The following is a 24,099-nucleotide window of genomic DNA, read 5'->3' as shown; positions in this document are numbered from 1 at the left end:
GAAATAGAATCTGACTTCTGACAAAGATGCAGAAACAATTCAATGTAGAAAAAGATTGTCTTTTCAACAAATAGTGCTGAAGCAATAGAACATCCAAGTCAAAAACTCAACCCTCGAGCTAGACCTCACATCCCACTTAAACATTTAGAAAATAAACACAGAACAGAACTTTGGAACCTAGGACTAGGTGAAGCCCTCTTAGACTGACACCAAAAACACATTCTCAAGAAGAAAAGATGCTAAAACTTTTGTTCTGTGAAAGACCCTGTCAAGAGGATAAAAGACAAACCACAGATGGTAGAAAGTATTTGCAAGTCACATGTCTTACAAAGGACTGCGTGTAAAAAGCTCTGAAAACCCAAAAGTAGAAAAGGAAACAATTCAATTAGAAAAGACATGAACAGACATCAAAGAGGATATACATAAGGCAAATAAACACACAAAAAAGCGTTAACATCATTACCTACTAGGGAAATGCCAATTAAACCGCAGTAATGTATGGTTAAAGACTAGTGATAACCCCAAATGCTGGTAATGATGTGGGGAAACTGAAAAACGCATCATTGCTGGTGGAGACGTAAAAGGCCGGGGTCACTGTAGAAGAGTGTGGAGGATTCTTACAATACTAAATACGCACTTCACGATAAGGCCATCGAGTAATACAAAGCAGTAAGAATAAAATAGCAATTTATTCAACAACTGAGTGATTCTTAAGAGAATTATGCTAAGTGTGAAAAGCCAACCCCTGAAGACTATACACTATCTAGTTCTGTTTATACAATTTAGTTTTTTAATCCTCCCCTGAGGATATGCTTATTGACTTAACAGAGAGACAGAGAAACAGGGAGACAGAGAGAGGAGCACCATTGTGAGAGAGAAACATCAATCAGTTGCCACCTGTACACACCCTGACCAGGGGTCAAACCCACTACCCAGGTATGTGTCCTGACCAGGGATTGAACTCGCAACCTTTCGGTGCATGTGATGACTCTCCAGCCATCTAAGCCACTAGGCTAGGGCTATACGGTATTTTTAAAATTACAAAATGAGATGGAAAAAATTAGTGGTTTTTAGGGGTTGAGGACATACTATAAGAAAGTAGCATGAAGGATGCTTGTTCTGTATCTTGAATGTTCTGCATCTTGGTGGTGATCCCATGGGGCTGCCCATGTCATACAGTCACACAAAACTAAACACGCACACAACTGGTGCACACAAAACTGCATCAGGTCGATGGACTGTACAGGGTCAATTTCCTGTGGTGACACTGTGCTATGGTTATGCAAATTTGCACCATTGGGGGACACTGGGCGTATGAGTCTCCAATTATCCAAAATATAAGTTAAAATTCTTTAATCTTAATATGCTCATAGCTAAACACAAATAAAACAGTAAAACTACCTTAGTAAGTTACCATGAATGAGTAATTAACCAACTTTTATTTTTGCATTTTCTCCATTTTTTGAAAGATGATCACTTCCATTTGGAGTCGTTGATGGATTTAACACAAGATGCGTTTCACAGTGGAGCTAACACAGAGATAATAGGAAGTGACCCAGGTGTTCAGGCTGGGACGCCAACCCCCTCCAGCCATGGCCTTTTCCTGGGGTGACTTACACACCAGAGCACTTCCTGGTGGAATGGTCTGAGGTCATCCTGACTCCTGGCGAGGCTCCGGAATCCTGGGAGCCACTTAACCCTGAAGACTGACTATGGTGAGCACTCTTTTCATCATGTTCTGAGGCCATGCTCTGGGTAAGTGTGAGGGCCGAAACCCTGACAAGAGCCACAGGGTGCTCACACAAGCTGGGCAGCACTCGCTCCTGCACAAGACCGAGCGTGGGATACTGAACTACTCCACAGTCCCAGGAGAGGTGGGTGGGACCCACTGGGAGTCTCCAGATGAGTGACTGGGGAGTGCAGTAGGTGTAACAACAAGTCTCAGATTTTGGGGTGGGGGGGGAGAGGTGAGGGAAAGGGAGAAGGAAGTGAAAACAGGAGGAGAGCAAAGCGGACTCTCCCAGAGCACTCAGTAGTCAGGGGCTGCCCTGAGAGCCTCAGGAGCCAGAACAGTGGGAGGGGCGAGAAGAGGCAGCCCTGCACCAGTCATGAGCATCAGTGTCCTCGGGTGGGGTGCACTGCACTGGCCTTCCTCAGGGAGGCCGGAGGCACTGCCTCCATCACCTCGAGGGTCTTTCAGACAGACATGGGCGCTCCGGTCACATTTTAGCCAGGCTTTATTGCCCACGGTTTTGTAGTGGTTCACAGCAATGTTTAGTTAGGTAGAACTGACGAGAGAACTAGAAGTATGGAAGATCACCCAGCTCAACCCTAATGGAAATGTGACTGAGGTTCACATTTCCTGCCACTAGCCGTTCTTCCCTTGAGCACTGTCAGACACAAGTTCTAATCCCAAGTCCAAAGTGCTCTTACCAGCCAAGGAGCAGATCCTGCACACCTCATTCTTGGCTTTCTCGTCTGTGAATCAGGTAAGTCATACACAGCTTATCTCACAGCTCATTACAGGGAACGAATGAGGTAATCCTTAGTACACTTACCAATATCTGACATTCAGTGAGCAATCAGTAACTGCCAGCTACTTGTACTGCCATTATAATTATTACTAGGTTTCACAAGGAGCAGGTTAAGCAGAAAGGAACAGCCTGGTCAGAAACAGGTTGAGAACCTTCCTTTTTGTGGTACGAGAAGACAGGAACCCTCTGAGCTCTGTGCTTGCTGCCACGGAGACTCTTGCAGTCAAGAAGAGTCAGAAGAAGAAGGTGTGCATGGAAGGGCAGGCAGGTGTGTGGTCGTTAGCCCTCACCCTTGGTCTCTGAATGGAGGTGCAGGAACATCATCCCTGGCTCTCACAAGAATGGGTCTGCTGGGTGAGACAGGGAGGCCATCATCCTGTTTACTCCGGTCACTATTAACACATTTATGAGTACAGAATCTTATTTTCACCTCCACAGAGGTCACCTCGGAACAGAAGGATCCATGGAAAGAGGCAGGGACAGCAGCTTTTCCTTGGCAAAGAAAAGTAAATAACTCAATTCCCACACCCCTCTACAGACAAGTGCAAAGGGAAAGAGGGTCATTCTCATCCTTTTAGATGTCAAAGGCAGTCCTCAAGGTGAATGGGAAGGAAGGAGCCCAGGATTTCCCAGCTGGGGCCCTCCTCTCTCCCTGCAGCTCTGGAGAACAGGAGCCCTCTGGCCTCCAATTTTGCCTCTCGAGAGGCCATGCCTGAGCACAGAATCAGGGGGACAAGGGGCCAGATGAGAAGGAGCTTGCTGGAGGCAGAGGCAGAGGCAGGTATGGGTCCTCAGGCATCCCTCTGCTTCTTCAGCCTTTCACAGAACATCAGTTACTGTTGAGTAACCTCTTGTCACCTTGTCCTCAGGAGGTTGGGTCCAGTCTTCAGGGTGAGCTGCAACAGGGGAGACACAGGACCTTAGGTAGGTCAGGTCAGTATTCACAGGGGATCTTCTGTCCCTGCAGCTGCCCAGGAGAGCAGCTGCTCGGCCTCCAGTTCAAGCCTGCTCAGAAACCATCTGCAAGCCGTCCTGGAAGAGGGGGCATCAGAGGGCCATAGGGACTGTCAATCATGTCAAGGGAACAAAACTCAGGATGAAGAGGAGAAAACCCAGTTACAGTCCTGAGAACCTAGAAGCATTCTACCGACTTCTGGGTGTGCACTCAGAACTGTAGAGTGCTCAGGGCTCGTCTACACTGAACTCTGGGCGACAGTGGCTCTGGGTCACGTGCAAACCTCCCCCAGCCCTGGGCTCTGTGAGGGATAAGAGGCTCCCAGCTGACTGTTCAGTCATCGAGACATTTCAGAACCAACCACACTCACTGCCCACGGAGACATTCATCTGTCCCCCTAGTTAAGATTTGAGACTAGTGATGAAAGGATAAACTAGAACTTGCTAGCTTTATGCTCAAAGAGGGCACAGACAAAAGACAAACCATAAGGGCAGAAATAAAATACTCTAGCCAGTGATGCATGCAAAGCAGGACATTTCTGAAAAGCAATGATGCCTGAAGATGGGGCATGCACAAGGATGGGAGAGCTTCGCGAACAGGGTACTTACCTCAGGAGGCCCATCTGAAGGGTAACATTAGGACCAGGGGCAGGACTTAGGGAGCCATGGGGCACACTGTCCAATACAACACCCACAAACCACAGGTAGCTATCTGAATGTAATTTTTTTGTGAACTAAGTAATCTTTCAAAGCTCAGCACCCCAGACTCGCTCGCCACACATGGCAAGTGGCTGCCATACCGGACAGCACACGGAGAGGGAGCGCTGGAATACTGTTGGACAGTGCTCTTCTGGAGCCAGGATGACTGGAGACGGGGCGGGGAGGGCGAATGGCCCATCTCCCCCCACCCCCTGCTGTGCACGTCACAGTCGCTGGCAAAAAGTGAGGGACAGCTAGGACCCATCTTGCTCAGGTCTACACTGCAAAATAGCACCTCCAGGAAACAAGTGTAATCCCAGCCGAGCCTGCTGGGCAAGGCCAGGCCAGGTCATTAAGGTTGAGGGAACCCCGGAAAGGGAGGGTGGGATGCCTCGAACTCTCCACCACCACACGAGTACTCAGGTGTCAGAAGGGGCAGGGAAGCCTTACAGTCACAGCATGATGAAGCAACGAGGACGTGGCGTCACAGAGGCCCAGTGCCACAGCCAAGCTTTTGACTTAAGGCAAATTTGTTAAACTCTGGGATCTAGGTCAGGTCTCTGGAGCAAACAGCTCCCGTATGTTGAAGATTAAATAACAATGGCAATATCCTTGCTCCACAGTTAACCTCACTCTGCATGTGTCGATGGAAGGAATAGCAGCTGTTTCCTCTGTTAAGGCTCATGACCCTCCACTGCCACAAAGGACCCAGAGAAGGTTCTGGCCCCTTCCCTCTGAAACGTCCCACAGCCCCAGGCTCACTGCTTCCAGCAGGGTGTTCCAAGCCCTCATCCCCTCTACCTTCCTTTGCAGAGGATCCCATTATTCAGTTTCCTGAAAGCTGACACCTCCTCAGAGTGTCTAAGGTATCTACAGCAACAACAGGATCCATTTCTGCCTGGCCTTGTGAGAGCCTCCCTGGAACCTGCTCCCAGTTCTGCCCAATACGCCCCCGCATGGCCTGCCCCAATCTCACTGCCCTTGTCCCAAGGATCCCAACTGGGGGGCCACGGAGAAGACATGGCTGTCAGCGATAGCATGGTCCTGGGGAAGGCAGGCCACGAGTAAGAGCCTGAGATAAGAGAAGTACCCAGGAAACCCGCCTACTGCCCAGAGATGAGTGGCTGAAGGCCACCATGGAAGTGGTAGAAGCCAGCAGCCTGGCCTGGGCTGAACACAGCACAGCCCAGCAGGCTCCCTGCATATGGGACTCCCCTGGATCCTCTCTCCTGGACATGCTGTCCCCGGCACTAAGTGTGCCCAAGGCTGGGAGTTGTCACTGGACCCGAACAGGCTCCCCTCTTTTCCTGTGGCAGCTACATCGCCTCTGACGTGGAGGACAACCCCACTTCCAAGAGCAGCATATTCCAGTGCCTGCTGGGCAAGCAGCACTGGCCAGAGTGCTACAAGGAGTTCCTGAAGCTGAAGATGGAGTTTTTCCACGCAATGGAGTGCCAAGCCTGGGTCACCCAAGACCTGTGTGAGGAGGTGCATCAAGACGAGGCCAGGGCCACCAGGGGCGGCGGGCTGGACCTGTCCTCCAGTTGTTAACTCCCTTTGCTTGCCTTTCAGATCCAGGCCCAGAACCCACATCACCGGGTCTGGAGTCGGAAGTGCCAGTGCACCCACCCCCTAGGCTCCCAGGGAGAGAGCGGGGGCTGCAGGTGGTCCAGGTGAGTGCAGGGGTGCGGCAGGGGCTGTGCAGAGTCAGACAACTCCACATGTGTGCTCTGTAGTCACCTCTGCCAGGCTGGCAGCTTGAGGAGGAAGCCACTGTAGTCCCTGGTGCGGATCAGCACTGCAAGGGCTCAGAGAACTCCTGTGACAGGTAAAGTATCTGTGTTTAGTTGAACTTGACTATGGAATCATGTACTATGCAACACAGGTCCCAAGTAGTCTATCAGTTTTTTTTCTTTTAGGAAAAAGTCTTAAAATGCTGATCTAAGCAATGAAAATCTCTGCAGGTTTTGATCTGTATCAAAAACTTTAAACATAAATACATGAAAAACACTGAGGTCACCCTTTCTCAAAAAGAGACCGTGACCGTGGAGGCTCTTGGGAGGAAAGACAGATAGATTTTGACCTTTTATCACATCTGTGTGTTCTTCCCACGTGAAGCGAGCTACGCTGAGGCACTTGAAGGGTGTGTCAAGGACAGAAGAGCTCCTGGGGCTCTCTGGTCCCTGGAAGAAACACGACTGCTTGGAGAAAAGGGAGCAAGTGCACGAGAGGACTGTGGAGACGTATACACAACGAGGGATTTCCGGAGAATGACCACCTCTCTAGAAACACACCCTTCAGAGAGTGTGTTTCCGTGGTTTAAATTGAGGTTTTATATTCGGATTTACTTGAAGTGCGGGAGACAGTGGGTGAAATGCACAGAAGCTCTTCCCCTGCGCAGAGGTGGTGCTAGAGTAGCCCTGTGAGTGGAGCCGGCCTGCCACACTACAGGGTGCGCTAGACCCTCACTGGCCCTCGGAGAAGACCGACCAGGCGTGCTCCGACATAAACCGTGAGGTTGAATTCACCCACAGGCTTTTTTCTGAGGACCAAGAACTACTGTGTATGTCAGAAACCTCAAAATTCCAAGATAATGTTATTTTTAGCAAATATAAAAAATACTGCAGATGGTCTGGTCACTTATAAGAACATGAAGGTGACAACTGATTTTCCTTGAGCTCCTTCCCAGTGTGCACCATGTGGCAGGGTTTGCCTTCCCCTCCGCTCTGATCTCACTTTCTTATAGCTCCAGCCACCACCCCCACCCCCTGCCAACCCCTCCCAGACGTGGAAGCTGTTACCTCCTTCCCAGGCTCCAGGCAGCACCAGCACGGGCTCTCCGACTTCCTCAGACCCGCATGACAGACAATGCTGGGAGAGCCCTAACCACGGCAGCCCATGGCGCAGTGGCCCTCAACCTCCCCGCAGTCAGCCAACAAAGGCCCCTGACCCCTGGATGTCCTAGAGGGTCTAGCAGTAATGTGGAAAGGCACCCAAGGGAATTAAGAGACTGAAGCAGGAGCCTCTGTGAAGTCTCAGGACCGGCAGAGAAAGAACGATCAAAAGTCTGGGAAAACGCCTGGACTACCAAGGAGGAGGAATCTGAAGGGAAGAGGCAAAAAAAGTGACTGGCAGATGGCAAGGAAAAGAAAGAGACAGAAGGGGAGAAACACATGAAAAAAGAGGAGGAAACCTGCCCGTTCTAAACAATCAGCGTCTGCGAACAAATGTGCTTGGAGCTGCTCCTGACAACATGAAGAGCAGTCTTGCCCAAAGGAGAGATGGTGGGGATTTCAAGCTCAGGACTAACAGAGGCTGGAACCAACTGATGTGTCCATCTGAGGCTGATAAGAGTGGGGATAAAAGTGAGAGGTCCTGTGGCATTGTATGCTATGACATTGTAGAAATAGCCCAATTTTCAGAATGAGACAGGAAAAAGAAAATAGGAGGGACTTGCAAATGGATGCTGGGGGGAAGTGGGGTGGTCCCAGCAAACCATCAATGCTGGAAGCAAGATGGTGAAAGCCGAGGCAAAAAAAAAAGAGGGTGTTGAGATGGGGGTCCTATGATGATATTAGTGTTAAATGTATTAAAAAACATGACCCATCCTAACTGCTAAGAGTAATGAATTCAACAAATGTTTAAAAAGCAAAGAAAAGAGACCAAATAAAAGACACAGTAAAGATGAAAATACACTGAATAGCATATAAAAACTGAGATTTAGACGGACTCACAAAGCAAAACCCAGCTCTAATCATTCAGAGGCACTAAAAAAGGGGAGGGGAGGGCAACAGAGAAAATGCTTCAAATGAAAATAGGGATTGTGATCTTGATACGGTTCAGGCTGAGTCCTTCGGAGAGACTGGAAAGGATGCTGGGTGGGGTGGGCGGGGGCCTGGGTGGGTCCACTGCAGCTTGATTTGCTCACTTGTATATAGGTTTGACAGATACAGGAGCTGGGACATACCCCTCTCCTTAAGCTATGAAGTCAGGGGTTTCTACACAAAGGGTAGAAAGTGGCCTTTTCAGGTAAGATTAGGCAGAACCAAGAGTTCTGTGGGCTGAACCCAATGGTTTCCTGCTAAGGCCCGGCCTCTATGCCTCAGAGCTGCTGCAAGTTCATGTCTTCACGCAGATGTCAGCATCTTCCAGAAAACAATAATCTGAGTGTATGAGTGTGTAACTACACTGCATCTTTAGTTATGTTCATCTATGGAGGCATTTAGGAGCATTCTATCTGTGTAAGTAGCAGACAGATGTGGGGAATTACTAACTTAGGACCCGTACTATGACAGACTAGCACACCTGATCCTCCTCCCCTTCGAGGACAAGTAGAAGAGTAGCCACACAAGGTGGAGCAACGTGACGACTTCTTGCCAACAGGCTGTGATTGGAAGTGACATGGCCACTTCTGCGCCAAAACACTTGAGTCAAGGGTGTTTCCCCAGCTCTTCCCTGCCATGTCTCTGAATAGGCTGGGATGGTGAGAGCTACACTCAAGAACTTTTGAGAACCCGTAAGTAGCCGAAATTGATTCTGACGACCCTAGCACGCCTGCCCAAAAGCACACTGCCCAGAATATCCTCTTTGCTCCCTGCAGACTAATTGCTTGGCCCAACAGAGACAATGCCGTCTCCAGAGTGTGTGCAATATTTTACTGTGCTCCCTCTTATTAGCCTGCTTTTTGCTTTTGTTGACAACATTCTAATGACCACTCTCCCTCATACATGTAAGTTCATGTGTGTGCAAGTTACTGTCTCTCAAGTCATTCTTCAGAGAAAGCACACAAGTTACAAACAATTCAGAGTGAAAACACAGTAACAGTTGTCAAGACTCTGAGTTCTTTAAATTTACATTGAAATGGAATAGATATAATCTACCATTTCAACTTTTTTCATTGTTTGTTAGAGAAGGAAAACTACTTAAGTGTGAAGGGAAGCACATTTCACCTTCCTGGCCAGCCGCCTCTCAGCCATGCTTCCCGTGCAGGGGCTAGTCCTTCGGGCAGGTAAGCCAATGAAACTAGAGAAGCAGCCCTGGCTGGTGTGGCTCAGAGGGTTGAGTGCCAGCCTGCGCACCAAAGGGTCGCCAGTTCAATTCCCAGTCAGGGCACTTGTGCTGGTTTCTGGCCTGGTCTCTGGTTGGGGAGCACATGAGAGGCAACCACACACTGATGTTTCTCTCCCTTTCTCCCTTCCTTCCCCTCTAAAAATAAATAAATAAATAAATAAATAAATAAATAAAAATTTAAAAAATCAGCACAAAAGCAGAATGGCACTGCCTGCCTCTGGGTACATGTCTGCAAAACCCACTACTGCTGCAAAAGCAAAGACCACATGGATTTTTGCCAAAATCTCTATGGAAAGATTTATACTGGCTCTAATTTTTACTTAAACCTAAACACCACAATGCAGGATGTGAACATGTGGAATGTCTATAGCTTCTGCCAGTTTGCGGTGCAGCGACCTTTTAGAAAGTATAGCACACGTGTCACAGTCTGGACAGCAGGGAGCTTCTGACAGGGGACTCAAGACCTGGAAAATTTTAGCTTAAGGAAAAAGTTGTAAGTCTAGCAAGTAATGAGTATGTTAAAGCTTTTGTTTCAGAAACTACAGATAAGGCCCATCCTGGCCCCTGGGAAAACAGCCAGTCTCCTGGGGCACTGCTAGAGATCACCGCCTGGGGACACGTGGGAGGCATCGGACCTCTGTGTTCCAGGGACAGCAGACAACCATGCTCCCCTGGGACAGCTAACCTCCCAGGACAGGAACGTTGCAGCTTGGCTCACCTAATCCTCCCTGAATCGCAAAGCCCTCACGGCACCTTGTTTATCCACCCGCCCCCACCTTATAAAAAGTCTGGCCTGGAAAGACAAGGTGAGATGGTCCATTAGGGTATGAACCCTCCATCTTCTCAGATCACCACCATCTGAATACAGCGCCCATAAAAGATTCAATCACTGTCACTGTTTATTGGGTTTCGTAGTGACAAGCAGCCTAAATGCTGGTGTCTTTTCCGGTTTCGCTTTCTTCCTTCTGTACTGTAAACCTGATGCTGGAGACGTCTTTATGAGTATTTTTCATCATCATCTAGTCCAGAGACCCCCCGACACAGGTGTACATTCTCTACGTTTTGGGTGGAAATAGGTAATTTCTGAAGCCCTGCCTATAATTGAAATTTCGTATTTTCTCTAGAACAGGCTTCATGTTAGGATGTCAGTCCCCCCTTCAAGGTGATCGGTCGGACTCTGAGGATGCCTGGCACTGGCACTGCAAGGACAAACTAATTCCAAACGAGGCAACTGTGACATCTCAGAAAATGCTGAAGGCCTTTTGTTGATGCAGAAAATTTTAAGAGCTTCTTTTAAAACTCTGTATTTTTTAGCATAAAGTCAGCCTCACTTGAACCACCACCATAGATGAAAGACTTTAAAAACTCCTTGTCCACCCCAGCCTCCACTGCTCTACTCTCTGGAATCCCAAACTAAATCAAGAGTTCTGAAAACAAACCAAAAAACTTTATTTAAAAAAGTAAACTTTAACTCACTTTTATAGATCATGTGTTAATGCTGACAGCAACAGTCTGCAATATTTAAAATGCTCAGCTTTTAAAATACATTGAGGTCTGTGCAGCTCATTTTCCCCTAAGTATATTATAAAACTTACAAATGTCTCTTTAGCTCTGTTGTTTGGTCATGTTTTTATGCAGAAGTCACATTTCAGGGCAGGTTTTTCACCAGACATGATCACATAACCATTGGCTGTGGGTTTCCAAGAAGCAAAGGCGCTAATCTTAGCAAAGCACGCACGGGCATTTTCAGCTGTTTAAATCTGAAGAGGAGTTCAGCGAAGCTTGTGCTCCCTAAAGAAATGCAAAGAGTGGGAACAGTCACGACCACACAGATTCAGCCCCGCGCCCTCTCTAAAGGAAACTTCAGCCACAACCAGGTTAAAGATGGCATTCTTTCCCTTTAAAAACAATGACCCAAACAAAAAAATTAAATTATGAATTTCCCTAATGCACTGTTAAATTTGATATAAAAATTTAAATTCAACCAATCTGTACTTCAAAAGTGACCTATAAGTAACTATATGTGAAACTATTCTTAGTAATATATATTAAATACAATTAATGAAAAAACTGAAAATACCTAATAAGAATCAATTAAGAGAGAATAATAATATAAGTACTTAGTTTATTAGTATGTATACGTGTTGGGCTCTGTGAAGCATCTTCCATCCTTTTGAGTGTAAATAAAAGTTTATACGTATGTAAAGTTTAAAGAGTTTTTTCCAGAAAAGATTCCAAAAAGTAACACCCACACATGAAGACAAAAAAAAACCTAGAGAAAATAACTCACTAGAAATGTACCCTACTAAGAAACTACAGAAAATACGTGCTGATCCCATGCTCTGAAAAGAAAGTGGAGGTAGGTCTCCAGTACCTTCCAGTCCAACAGATGGCAGGTGCTGCGGGGCCGGCACGGAGTGGTAGACCAGGAAGCAGGCCAGCATGCCCAGCTGCGCCTCCTCGCAGGGCTGCCCGCTGAGATAGGCGTGCACACACACATCGCCCCCAGCTGTGGGAGAAACATGGGAAATTACACACATACCATATACTGGGCAGCTACTATGCTGGGCATTAAGGCTACTTCGGTCAACCTGACAGAGTGCCTGTCACTGCAGAGTTCACAGTTGTAGCGAACAGAGAGAGATCACACAAATGAACAACACTGATGAGTGCTGCCAAAGCACACTGGCGCACTGTGGGGATCTCCCAAAATACCCACTTTACCACCCTCCCCTCCTCTGTGTTAACACTGGAGAGGACTGACTTCAGATCCCAGACAGGATTCTGATTAGCCTTGGCCAGAGGTCCTCAAACTTTAACCTGATAAGTTGATGAAAACAAACCCAGAATTTCTTAAACAGGGCCAGAAAACTGGCATTTCTAACAAGGTCCTAGGACAAGCTGCTGCTGCTGCTGCTGCTGCTCCTCCAGGGACCACACTTACAGAACCAGTGACCAGGGGCATCAGGCAAACCCTAGGCACTTAGTGAAGGATATTCTCTGCCCTGGGGACTGACTGAGGAACATGCAGGAGTTCCAACTGAAGTCCAAGAGGTGAGATGCTGGGCAACTCTTTAGCTGGAGGCTCCAGAGGGAAAAAGTGGCCTAGTTCCCACAACAAAGCTCAAAAAAGCCATTCTGTTCTTCCCCTGGGCAAAATGCCCAGCTGGAGGCACAAGACTGTTACAGTCACTAATCTAAGTTCTCGCTTCAAGAAACTGGAAAAAGGGAAGCTTGCTTTCGGTTTATTTTTCTTTTCCTAGATTCTTGAAGCAAGAACTTAGATTACTGACTTGAGACTGTTCCTCTTTCATATTGTAAGCAGTTGGCGCTATAAATTTTCCTCTTAACACAACCACTTCCACTACCAGATTTCAGAAGTTACTCTGAACCTAAGAGGGGACTCAAGAGTTGGAAAATTTTAGTTTAAGGTAAATAGTTAATAAGCCTAACAGGTAATGCACATGTTAAAGCTACTGTTTCAGGAAACGCAGAGGAGGCCCATCCTGGCTCCCAGAGAGACCACTGACCTGGGGTTCTGCTGAAGACTACCTGGGGGACCAGTGGGGGCCTCCAGGCCACTGTGTCCCAGGGGAGAGATGGCGACTGCCCGCCACCCAGGGAACAGCTAACTACTAGGGCAAGAATTTTATTTTTTTAAATCTAATTTTCCATGAATTTCAAAACCCCCCACCACACTTTGTCTTCTGTTACACAAAGACTGGCTTGGAAGGAAATGTAAGACGGTCCATTGGGGGCCGTTAGGGTCTTTTAGGGTCCAAACCTGCAGTCTTCTCAGATCCCCAGCCATCTGAATAAAGCGCCCATAGAGATTCAATCCCTGTTTCTGCTTATTGGGTCTAGCATGTGACAGGCAGAACGAACAGCAGCTTTTCTGGTTTCAAACCTGCAGTGATTAAGACAGTGTAGTCCTGGCATAAAGACAGACAGACAGACTGGCCAATAATACAGAACTGAGTCCTGAAACAGATTCACACCTAAAAAGGCAACTGATTTTCAACAAAGCCCCAAAGTAGCTCTATTACAAAGGGAAGCCTTTTCCACAAATGGTCCTAGAACTGGACATCTGTATTGAAACAAACAAACAAACAAAAATCCTCAACCCCAACCTCATACTATATAAAAAGTATTTGAAGACGAATCACAGACCTACATATAAAACTGTAAAGCTTTTAATAGAAAACTTTAAAAAACTTTATCACCTGCTCTAGGAAAGATTTCCAGGACCACACTCAAAAAGCAGTAACCATAAAATGATATATTAAACCTCATCAAAACATAAAACTTCTGTTCATCAAAAATCACCCTAAAGAAAACACACAGGCAACCCTGCCCAGTGCAGCTGGGTGGTCGGGTGTTGTCCTGCAAACCCGAAGGTGTCCAGTTTGAGTCCCAGGTCAGGGCACACGCCTAGGTTGTGATTTGGTCCTTGATCTGGGCATGTACTGGAAGTAACCATCTATATTTCTCTCTCACATATATGTTTCTCTCCTTATCTTTCATCCTCCTCTCTAAAAAAGGAATAAAATTACTTTTCAAAATAACCAAAAAGTACAAGAAAATATCTGCAAACCATCTCACAAAACACTTGTAGCCAGAATTTTTAGAAGCTCCTACAACTCAATAATCAAGACAGCTAATTTAAAATGGGTAAAGGTTAAACAATTCACAAAGAATGTATGAATAATAATAAAAAAAAAAGCACATTAACACCCTGAGTTGCCAAGGAAATGCAAATTAAAACTAAACGAGATGCCACTACACATTCACCAGCCTGTCTGAAATTAAACAATCCAACAATGCCAAAAACAACGCCTAGGCCACTGCGGTGGGGACAGAAAACGGCGCAGTTTGAAAACAGCGGAACGTGGCCCTGGGCGCAGCCCGGACGCTGGGAGGGCGGCAGGGTGCGGGCGGCGGCTGAGACTGGAGGTGGGGCTTATTAAACTATTCTGCTTCCTTTGTGTTGTGCTTTAATTTTTTTATAATAACATATTAAAAAGTTAAGAAAACTTCTTTAAGTTCTTAACTTAAAACCCATTTTCTCTGCTCAAGATTAAAGTCTAACTGAGGCCAGAACGTCTTGACAATACGATAAATCCGATGTGTTTTGGGATGAAGAGTCATCCCAAACAATCTGGATCATTACTGAGTGACCCTAACAGTCCACATATGAATTTGCAATTTTAAGGCACAAACATGAATGTCATTTCCACGCTGATACATACATAGGTTCTACATCTTACTGAACTGATTGTACTCCATCCTGTGGAAAAGGGGCCACCAGTGAAACCTGGTGAGCTCAGGGGAGGCCTGTGTGGCGGCCTCACAAACTCAGACCTAAAGTAACCTCGTAGGATGGTCTGAAATTAACTTTCTAAAAGCAGTTCATGCTGGGTAGTCATGTCCTAGGCGGGTAATTTTCCCCGTCAGAGGCCAGTCTTTAACTGAGCCTGTCTGTTGTCTTCTCGCATCTATACTAACGCACCTTTAGAATGTCAAATTTCCTTTCTCAGACCCCTCAAAGCACGGGCGCCACACTGGGGGGAGACCACAGACCCCCTCGTTGTTGCTGTTGCGTTAATCCTTGATAGTTACCCTGTACCCACCTGTGTGAAAGTGTCTGTCTATCATTTTACTTTCTATCCAATCCCAGAGGTTTCCCCACTTGGCTTTCTCCTGCCTCCTCAATCTACCACCAATGGATTTCTTGTAACCCTCTTAAACCTCCTCTTTTGACTGTGATGTATATAAAATAAAGTGCTAAATCACCATTCTCCAGAGCTTTCTCTCAATCTGTTGAAATTTTGCTTCCTGGCAACTGTTATTTATCAGTTTGGCTCAAACACACTCAACTCTCTACAGGTTTGAATGTTTCTTATGACAACCATCCCAAAGCCAACAGCTAGTTCTTCTGAGAGCAGAGGCTACAGATTTAAGAGTTTTAAAAAGCGATGGGTCCCACACTATAAAATAAACAGCCATTTTTTGGCAGCCAGAGCAGCAGTCAAATTCAGGGGCGCTCAGAGCAATGCTGTAACCATCAAGTGCCCTAGAGAGCACTCGAGAAAAAGCAGTTCAGTGCTGTTTTAGAGAATGCTCTAGTTGCTGCTGAAGTTTCGTTGCATTCTATGAATCTGCAAATCAAAGATTTGAGGGCTTATTTCTTAACAATAGCAAAGGTCTGCTATAGGTGATCAAGTGCTAAATTGAACAGAATCAAAACAAGAAAATCTATAAAATAACATATTTTTCCCCAAAGTGAGAACAAAAATAATTACACTGAAAACAATTTTTTAAGCTGTGCTAGCTTTTGAGTCCCAGGAGGAAATAATAGATGGGACACAGGTGTTAGTACTCCCATGGACAGAAAACCACTGTTACGTGATGGCCCAGGTTCCCACAGACTCACAGCTGGTAAAACGAGTATTCGCTCAATAAACACAGGACAGGGGGCGGGGGGACAGGAGACAGTGAAGAGGAAAGAAGATGGCCACTGGCCTCAGAGAGGCGACACCCTGCTCAGAAACAGAAGACAGAGGCCAGTAAGGACACATGATCTGACCCCAGAAAAGGTCAAACAGGTTCTTCACTGCCAAGTGGTACTTAAAATGCTGTGTATATTCTCTCCATGGTTTACAAAGTAGAGTTTAATATATTTATAAAGAATGTGACGTAGATAATCAGCCTAATTCAACTAACTTGAAACATTAAATCCACAGGCATTGTGGTTTATAACCAGATTTGTCTTGCTTTCCAACAAGAACATTTATAGTAGGAAAGCTGAGCCGCAGCATTATCTTAAAAGCACAAGGGGCACAGGCTCTCACCTTGTAGCCATTGATCCAGGGTGTTATCAATAGAGCATTTTACGACAGGGAGAAACTCAGAGTTCATGAAGAGCCCCCGCTTTGGGTAGTTCTGCATCCGCTCCTGATGGCTTCTGGAGCTGAAAAACTCTAACACCAACTTTATCTGCCAAAGTTCAGATGTCTCAGACATTTCTCTTCTTCCCAGTCTTCTCACAGCCTTGAGGAGGGAAAAAGAGAGCTCTCGGGTAAAAGCCACAAGGGCAAATGAGGCCACTCTTGGTTCAATGGCTGTGAAAAAATGAAGACCCAAGAGGTCTATAGCGTCACCTCTGGGAACCCTGGGGGGGTATCATGCAACGGCTGGAGTGAGGCCAGGGATCCAGCCTCCGAAGGCTAAAGCACTACTCCTGGTAACACTGCCCCTGGGACCCAAATCCAAAGCCACCATGGTGGCAACCAGACAAGGTATTCTTCCACAGACACCTGCTTGTGACAACAGCAAGGTGAAGGTTCCCAGCGTAAGAGGAAAGGACACTCCCAACCAGCAGCGGAACACAGCCTGTGGGCTGGCTGCTGCAGGGAAAGGCGCTGTGGAAAGCAGTGCCAGTGCAAACGTCACACACTGACACTTTCTAATCAATATTGTCAGACACCAGACAGCGCCAGCATTTGGGGCCGATGTGATTATACTGGACGTTGCCTTTTAGTTAGAATGTTACCTAGAATGCTGTGATTTTCAGGTCTAGAGGACTGTCCCCTACCTAAATGTATTTCCCCCTCAGCTTTTCAGTAGGAATAACTGTGCCGTTAGATAATTTTCCTTTAGCTACTGAGTCCCAAATGCTTACCTGGGAACCCTCTGTATCATATTCACCTGAAGAGCCATGTAAAACTGTAAAACTAGATCTCATCCCAGAAATTCTGAACCAGTAGCTATGGAATGAGTTTCGAGGATCTGTATTTTTAAGATTTTCCGGATAAATTTTAGTCGAGTTAGAAAACTAAGGGCTTAGCTTAACTTCAAATTTGGGTCTGAAAGCTATCCTATCAAAAAGCCTTATGTGTCGCTAATAAACTAGAGTAAATAAACTGACCTGATCCTTAAAGAAAACTGTCAGGCATCATTTCCTACATTGTTAGGTTCTTTTAAAACAGCAGTAACACACACACACATTAAAAGTTAATTACAGCTCCCTAAACCACAGACTGGTCCTGTAACCTCTTGCAAGCTTCACCACACAGGTGCGCACGTGCCCGCCATCAGCAGGACGCAGTGTGTCCACCCTGCTCATTTGCAGTCTCCTCCACAAACAAGTTCTCAGGAGGGAGGCCAGAGGCCACACAGGGGGAGAAAGGGAAGTAATGTCCTTTCCCTGGTTAAGGAGAATGGGAACCCTAGAGTCAGGCAGCCTGTGAAGGGCACTGCTGTCATCATCAATGCTTAGCTTTTGGATATGCACAGATCTTTCCACTTTGATGAAGCTTCCTTTTTAGAATGTCTAAGTGCAGATGAGAAACTTAAAAGATCAACACTTGGGAACCTGATCTTACTGCTCAGGATAAGTCTCATCAGAACTGAAACAGGTTTCTGAACCACACCTGATCCATTGCTATGTACGCAGGCAACATCTCCGGGGTCTCCTGAGTAACACACTCGTAGAGTACTGAAGAAAAGAGATCCAGAATTTCCTGTTTCTGTGAAAAACCAGAAGTTGTTTGTAGTACATCAATGTACATGCCAAAATCAATTCAAGAAACAACTGTATAGCAACTGCATGGCCCATTCTTAAGCTCTGCCATGACTGACAGAAAAGGGTAAAACAAGTGGCTCTTTATGAAATCGCAGCACATGCAAAATGAAACATCAATAAAATGCAACCAAAATTAACTCCCAAGGTACAGTTAAAGATGTAAATGTTGTGGAGGAGAAAACTGGATCAAGCGCTGGGTGGTGCTGGTGAGGGCAGGATCCAGAAAGGGCACCCAGTAACCAAAGAGGTAGCAGCCACACTGAGCAGAACAAGTTCAGGGAAGGCAGCAAAGCCACATCCAACTGGGGTTAACGGCAGGTACAAGCCTTCATCAGAGACCTGTGGCCTTGGGGGCAGTGCCCAGTCTTTACTAGCTGTGACCGTGGGCACGTGCCATCTCTGAGAGGTAGTTTCCTGATCTGTAAACCCTCAGTGATAAGGCACCTACCCTCAGGGTGAGAACTAAATGAGAAAGTTACATAAAGTGCTGAGCAGAGTGCCTAATTCAGGCATCTATCGTTTTACCTTACTGCTCTTCACAGGTGTTGTGTTTTTATTAACTAAAGGTAAGACCCTCCTCCAGCAAAAATATTATGACCCGTGTCACTGCAGGACCTATGTCACCACAAGACCTGTGTCACCAGGTCTTGCGTCTAAAAGCTATACTATCAGCTGCCAGCCCAATGCACAAAATCTCTGAGGTATGCCTACACACAGTAAAGAGTCAATAAATTAGAAGAGACAAGTTATTCCTTTTTACCCTTGAACCAAGAATATAAGGTGGTTTCCATTATAACCTCGCTTCTAAAAATGAGGAAACTGTGTATGGTGAGGTTAAAAACTTTCGCCAGACCATACACACTTGAGGGCAACAAGCCACCAATCCCAGATCATCTGACTCCTATGTCCAGGCTTTGCCTTCTGCAATGACGGCTTGAATCAGTGACCTGGGGAACCCTGAACCCTGAAGTACGCAGTTTTAGAGCCACAACGGAAAGAAGGGTTATAAAATACAGAGGAAACAAAATTAATAAAATTACATAAAAACAAGAGAAGGGTGGTAAACACTGCAAACATAAATCAGTATAAGTATGGACATTAGAAAGTTAATCACCTATTAAAATTAGTGTCTCAGAAATTTTAAATTGCTTTTTCTATCAAGGCAGGAAGTCATTGAATTTAATAGTTTTAGACTATGGAAAAATCTGTATTTGCCATGCAAAAATAACCCAATGTACCTGAGGCATGTAATCAATGTCAAAGACAGACAGGGGTACTAGTGACTATTTGGTGGTGTCCACAGGTAGACATATTAACAAATTCTACCACTGGAGCTGAGCAAACCATACATATACCTGACCCATGTTCACAGTGGGTTTGCAGAAATATTCAGCAAATGACAGAAGTGCTGGATCAGAAGTGAATGCTGAAATCGTTTCAGGCTAAAAAATAAACAACAAATATAAGTAAGGTATAAGGATTATTTTCCTTATGCTTCAAATGGTAATGTATGCCATTGTAAGAAATCTACCTCATTTTCTTCACACAATGACCCCATAAAACCCAAGGTGGAACAAACTTGCTAGAGCTTCATCAACTTGTTCTCAGAAGTTTTAGAAGCTTTTTGCACAAGCTAACATGAACTACTATCAAAAGACCAATAATAGCCCTGGCTGGTGTAGCTCAGTGGATTGAGTGTGGGCCTGGGAACCAAGCAACCACGGTTCAATTCCCAGTCAGGGCACATTGCCTGGGTTGCAGGCCAGTTCCCAGCAGGGGACACACGAGAGGCAACCATACATTGATATTTCTATCCCTCTCTCCTTCCCTTCCTCTCTAAAGATAAATAAAATCTTAAAAAAAGAAAAAAACAACCAATAATAGATCTTTTTGTTACACAGCTCACCCCCCCCAAAAAGCTACCCTCCTCACTCACTAACTGAAAAGCAAACTAGGTTGTTACTAGAAAGGTATGGAAAAAAGAATGCCAAATAAAGCACTGGCAAAACTACAAATACTGAATGATTCCATTCACTTGAGATACCTGTCATCGAAATCACAGAAAGAGAGTGGAATGGAGGTCACCAAGGGACGGGGATGGGTGGAGAGTGGGATAAGTCACTACTTAATGGAGACAAAGTTTCGGTTTTGCAAGATGAAAAGAGTTTTGGAGATGTTGGAGGTGACAGCTACAAAATATGAATGTACTTACACACACTCACCTATACAGTTAAAGAGGGTTAATGTCGTAAATTTTATGTGTATTTTACCACAATAAAAAAATTAGAAAGAAAAAGACTATTAGCCAAGGTTAAATACTGAAAACAGAATATGAATGCATATTACCATTTTCCACTAAGGTTTATATTTTACTTCTGAACTCCCAGCAGTCAGAAAACGGAGATGTCTTTCCATGTTTACACACTTTCTCCATTCAAACACAAGTCTAAACTTACTTATTTTCTTTACAAACTGGAGTATTTTAGATGGGCTGTAATTTATATAAGAGGCAACAGTGCTAATATGTTGAACTTTGTCTAAAATTTCTGCAAAAGTATTTCTTAGCCTATCAACTACTGCCAAACAACATTCACTGATGTTAAATAATTCCATCTCCTTAAACACTGGGAACTACTACAAAGACTCAGTCGTAAGTCACTGATCTACAATGAAATGTGAGTTGAACTAAAATAAACTGCTGCCTCCTTACTGGGAAAAACAAACACTGCCACTCAGTCTTCTGCTGCCACTGAGCCAGTCCGTGTGCTGGGTTTCGCTCTGTGTAATTATCCTCGGGGGTCCTGACTACTTTATAGTGCTTCTAAGGTATCTCCAGTAGGAACACGTTTGCTCATGAAATTAGTGAAAACTGGGGTTAAATTCTGAAATTCTGATGGTAGACCATGGAGTACGTATCAAGTACTGGAAGGTTATCTGAGTTCTGGAATGTAGAGCAAAATGTGTACTGAACCTTTAGGAATAAGATTGCTTTGTAAAATCTTTATTTATTCATTCCAAACACTACCGTATAGGCATTCATATATCTGGGGGATAAAACCAGTAAGACTAAACCTGTCATCATTTTTACCCTCATCAAGCTGTAAGCAACAAACTGAAGTTTAAAAATGAAACTAAGTGCTACCCTGCAAAAATGTTTTCCTATTTTACCATGAATTAAGAAATCTTGACAGAGTTGAGGGTTAATCATTGTTAAAGTAAATATTTTCATAGTGGTAAGATACACTGTGACTGCCTCTGCCATTATGTCTGCCATCAGAGTCCTAGCAGATGGCCCTTATTTTATTATGACTGCCACTTAAAGGCACAAACAGACCCAGGGTCATTCACTCCCCACAGTCTGCAGTGATGAGAGAGAGCAGATCAGTCTTGACAGTACCATAAATGCTTTTCCAGAAGCATGTCTTTAGGTGGGTGAAGGGGATGTGGAATTCTTCCCCGTTCTTCACTTTTTACCAACCCACACTACCTTGAAAGCCCGAGCTTCAGAGTTCCTGTTAGCAACAGTCTGGGCCAACAAGCTCTGCCATCCCATTGGATCTTCCTTGTAGGAGAGCTGGCCTGCTCTGAGCTTAACATATAAAACCCCATCCTTGGAAAGGATTGACCTGAAAGAAAACAAGAATGAATTTAATATGAGGTATTGGTGGTTCTTGGTCAGAAACGTTATGGTTCCCAACACCTTGTTCTTATGAGATGAAGTCTCCACCATTTTCCACTAAAGTATATGATTGTTTACTCTGTCCATCATTAAATCAGGCCCCACAAAACAGCTAAAACAAGTTCTGCATTTCCTTGGCTTCTAGACTCATGGAACTTGTTAAATAAGAAGGCATACTGGAAGATGGCGAAAGAGTAGGACAGAGCGGATTCTAGCTCCCGTACTCGTGGGTGAAAATCCTGGCAGATCTACAAAGAATCAGTGCAATAAACCATTGGTTACCCAGCATTTATGAAATGAAAAGACCAGAGATTGTGACGGACACTGAAATACCAGACAGCTGCAGTCCTTCTTCCTTTCCTCTCAAACTTACCGCTTTTGCCTCCCTTCTCCTGCCTTTTTGTTTGTTTGTTTGTTGCTTTGTTTTCTTTTACCCGCAAGAGACACAAACAACTGGGAACTGTGAAAGGACCAGAGTGGGGACCCAAAGAGGAGGCATCTCAACAGTAGAGACAGAGACAAATTTCACTTTGTTATAGCAGAGAAGCCACAAGTTGCTGCATATTTTTTCATTATTCTTACTTCTTTTATATTTTAATAGTATCTCTGTATTCCTCCTCTTTCTGCATAGGCTCCTTAGTCTTGAGTGGTTATATTGTATTATTAGACAGGTTTCCCCTGTTCTTTCCTCCACAATGTTTTGCTAATCCTCTAAACTACACTCCACTTATTTTCCTTTAGCACACTATCCAAAGCTCTATACCCCGTACCCAGACAGATCACATAGAGTTTGTTATATGATTGCTGCTCTAATATTAGTGTAAATAATAGCTGTACTATACAACTGTAAATACTTCACAACCCATCTCCCAGACCTTAGCCCATTCATTGTATAGGTCCCTGAATTCTATTACTGTAGTGATTAACTCTATTTGCTCACATACTACACCTATGTACTGTTCCTTACTCTCACCTTACCTCAAAATCTGACAGACTGCAACCTCACTGCTTTCTAGTTCCAACTTACAAGCCTTCCCTCCCCAACAAGAGGCTTATCTTTTGTCCATCCTTTCCTATAAGTGGCAAGTCGGGTTGAAGAATATCGTTAATACTATATATAGCCTAAAGATCGCCTATCTCTTCTCTACCAGCTATGACTGTAAATATCATAAAATACTCTTCTGCTGTCATAAACCATTTTGCCTCCCCCTCCAACTGATTACACACACACGAAAAAAGGAGAAGGTGGAAATGGAGAACATCAAGATACCTGAAGAAGTCTGCACCACTGAAATTCATAGGTATTATACCACAGAGGTTCAAACCATAAACCCAGGGAGTCAGAACAGATCAATTTTAGAAGCTGAGGCTAACAAGAAGAGTCTCACAAACAATGGAAAGACAAAGAAACAATTTCTAAATGAAAGAAAAAGCAGACACTTCAGAAAGAATGTTAGATGAAATAGAGGCTAAGTAACTATCAGATATTGAATTCAAAGCACTGGTTATCATGAAGTTCAAAGAGCTCACAATGAGCTACCAGAAACTACAGGGGAACTACAATGATCTCATCGCAAACTATATAAACATGAAAAAGGAAATAGAAGCTATCAGCAAAGGACAAGAGAAAATGAAGAATACAATTTCAGAATTGAAGAACACAGTAGAAAGTTTCAAAAGTAGAACAGATGAAGCGTAGGATCGGATTGGCGAGTTGGAGGACAAAGTAGAAAACATCTCACAGAAAGAGCAAGAAAATGAAAAGAGGCTCAGAAAGAATGAAGAGGGATTAAGAGAAATGCAAGACAATATGAAATGTAATAATATCCAAATAATAAGAATACCAGAAGGAGAAGAAGAACAAGCGATAGAAAACCTATTTGAAAGAGTAATGAGAGAAAATTTCCCTAATTTGATGAGAGAAAAAGTCATACAAATCCAGGAATCACAGAGAGTCCCAATCAAGAGGAACCCAAAGACGCCCACTTCAAGACACATCATCATTAAAATGGCAAAATTCCAAGACAAAGAAAGAATCTTAAAAGCAGCAAGGGAGAAAAAAGAAGTAACATACAAGGGAGCCCCAATAAGGTTAGCTACTGACTTCTCAATGGAAACACTCCAACCAAGAAGAGAATGGCAAGAAGTATTCCAACTAATGAGAACCAGAGGCCTACAACCAAGACTACTTTACCCAGCAAGGCTCTCAATCATGATAGAAGTCCAAATAAAGAGCTTCCAAGACAAAAGAAGTCTAAAAGAATATGCCTCCACCAAACCAGTCCTACAAGAAATACTAAAAGGACTGCTTTAAGGAAAGAAAGAAAAAGAGACAGAGAGGAACACAGGCACAAAAATGGCAATGAATAAGTACCTATCAATAATAACCTTAAATGTAAATGGATTAAATGCTCCAATCAAAAGACACAGAATAGCTGAATGGATAAGAGAGCATGACCCTCACATATGCTGCCTACAAGAGACCCTCCTCAGGACAAAAGACCATCACAGACTAAAAGTAAAGGGCTGGAAACAAATTTTCCAAGCAAACGAACAAGAAAAAAAAGCTGGGGTAGCAA

At 44.7% G+C, this 24,099-nt stretch overlaps 1 protein-coding gene across 4 annotated transcripts in view; it reads right to left on the bottom strand.

Annotated features, from left to right (window-relative positions):
- Positions 1 to 24,099, bottom strand: part of ANAPC1 (anaphase promoting complex subunit 1) — a 122,670-nt gene that overhangs the window by 1,106 nt on the left and 97,465 nt on the right. The window contains exons 43-49 of one of the 4 annotated variants that reach the window (XR_008391481.1): positions 21,329 to 21,467; positions 19,197 to 19,283; positions 17,690 to 17,785; positions 16,109 to 16,307; positions 11,632 to 11,766; positions 10,853 to 11,048; positions 2,559 to 3,430 (exon numbers count right to left, since the gene is read on the bottom strand). Coding sequence is in view for 2 of the 4 variants with exons in the window: in XM_053664556.1 (XP_053520531.1) it covers positions 10,933 to 11,048; positions 11,632 to 11,766; positions 16,109 to 16,307; positions 17,690 to 17,785; positions 19,197 to 19,283; positions 21,329 to 21,467 (772 nt within the window). In the remaining 2 variants the exon portion in view is untranslated. Of the gene's footprint in view, positions 1 to 14; positions 3,431 to 10,689; positions 11,049 to 11,631; positions 11,767 to 16,108; positions 16,308 to 17,689; positions 17,786 to 19,196; positions 19,284 to 21,328; positions 21,468 to 24,099 lie in introns of those variants that run through there. The other 3 variants (XR_008391480.1, XM_053664556.1, XM_053664557.1) reach the window with 3 other exon arrangements.

Source organism: Artibeus jamaicensis, unplaced genomic scaffold (assembly GCF_021234435.1).
Source record: "Artibeus jamaicensis isolate MK-2021 breed Jamaican fruit bat unplaced genomic scaffold, CSHL_Jam_final contig_384, whole genome shotgun sequence".
NCBI lineage: Eukaryota > Metazoa > Chordata > Mammalia > Chiroptera > Phyllostomidae > Artibeus > Artibeus jamaicensis.
Note: the sequence above shows the minus strand (reverse complement) of the source record. Positions and strands in the feature narration are given on the sequence as shown.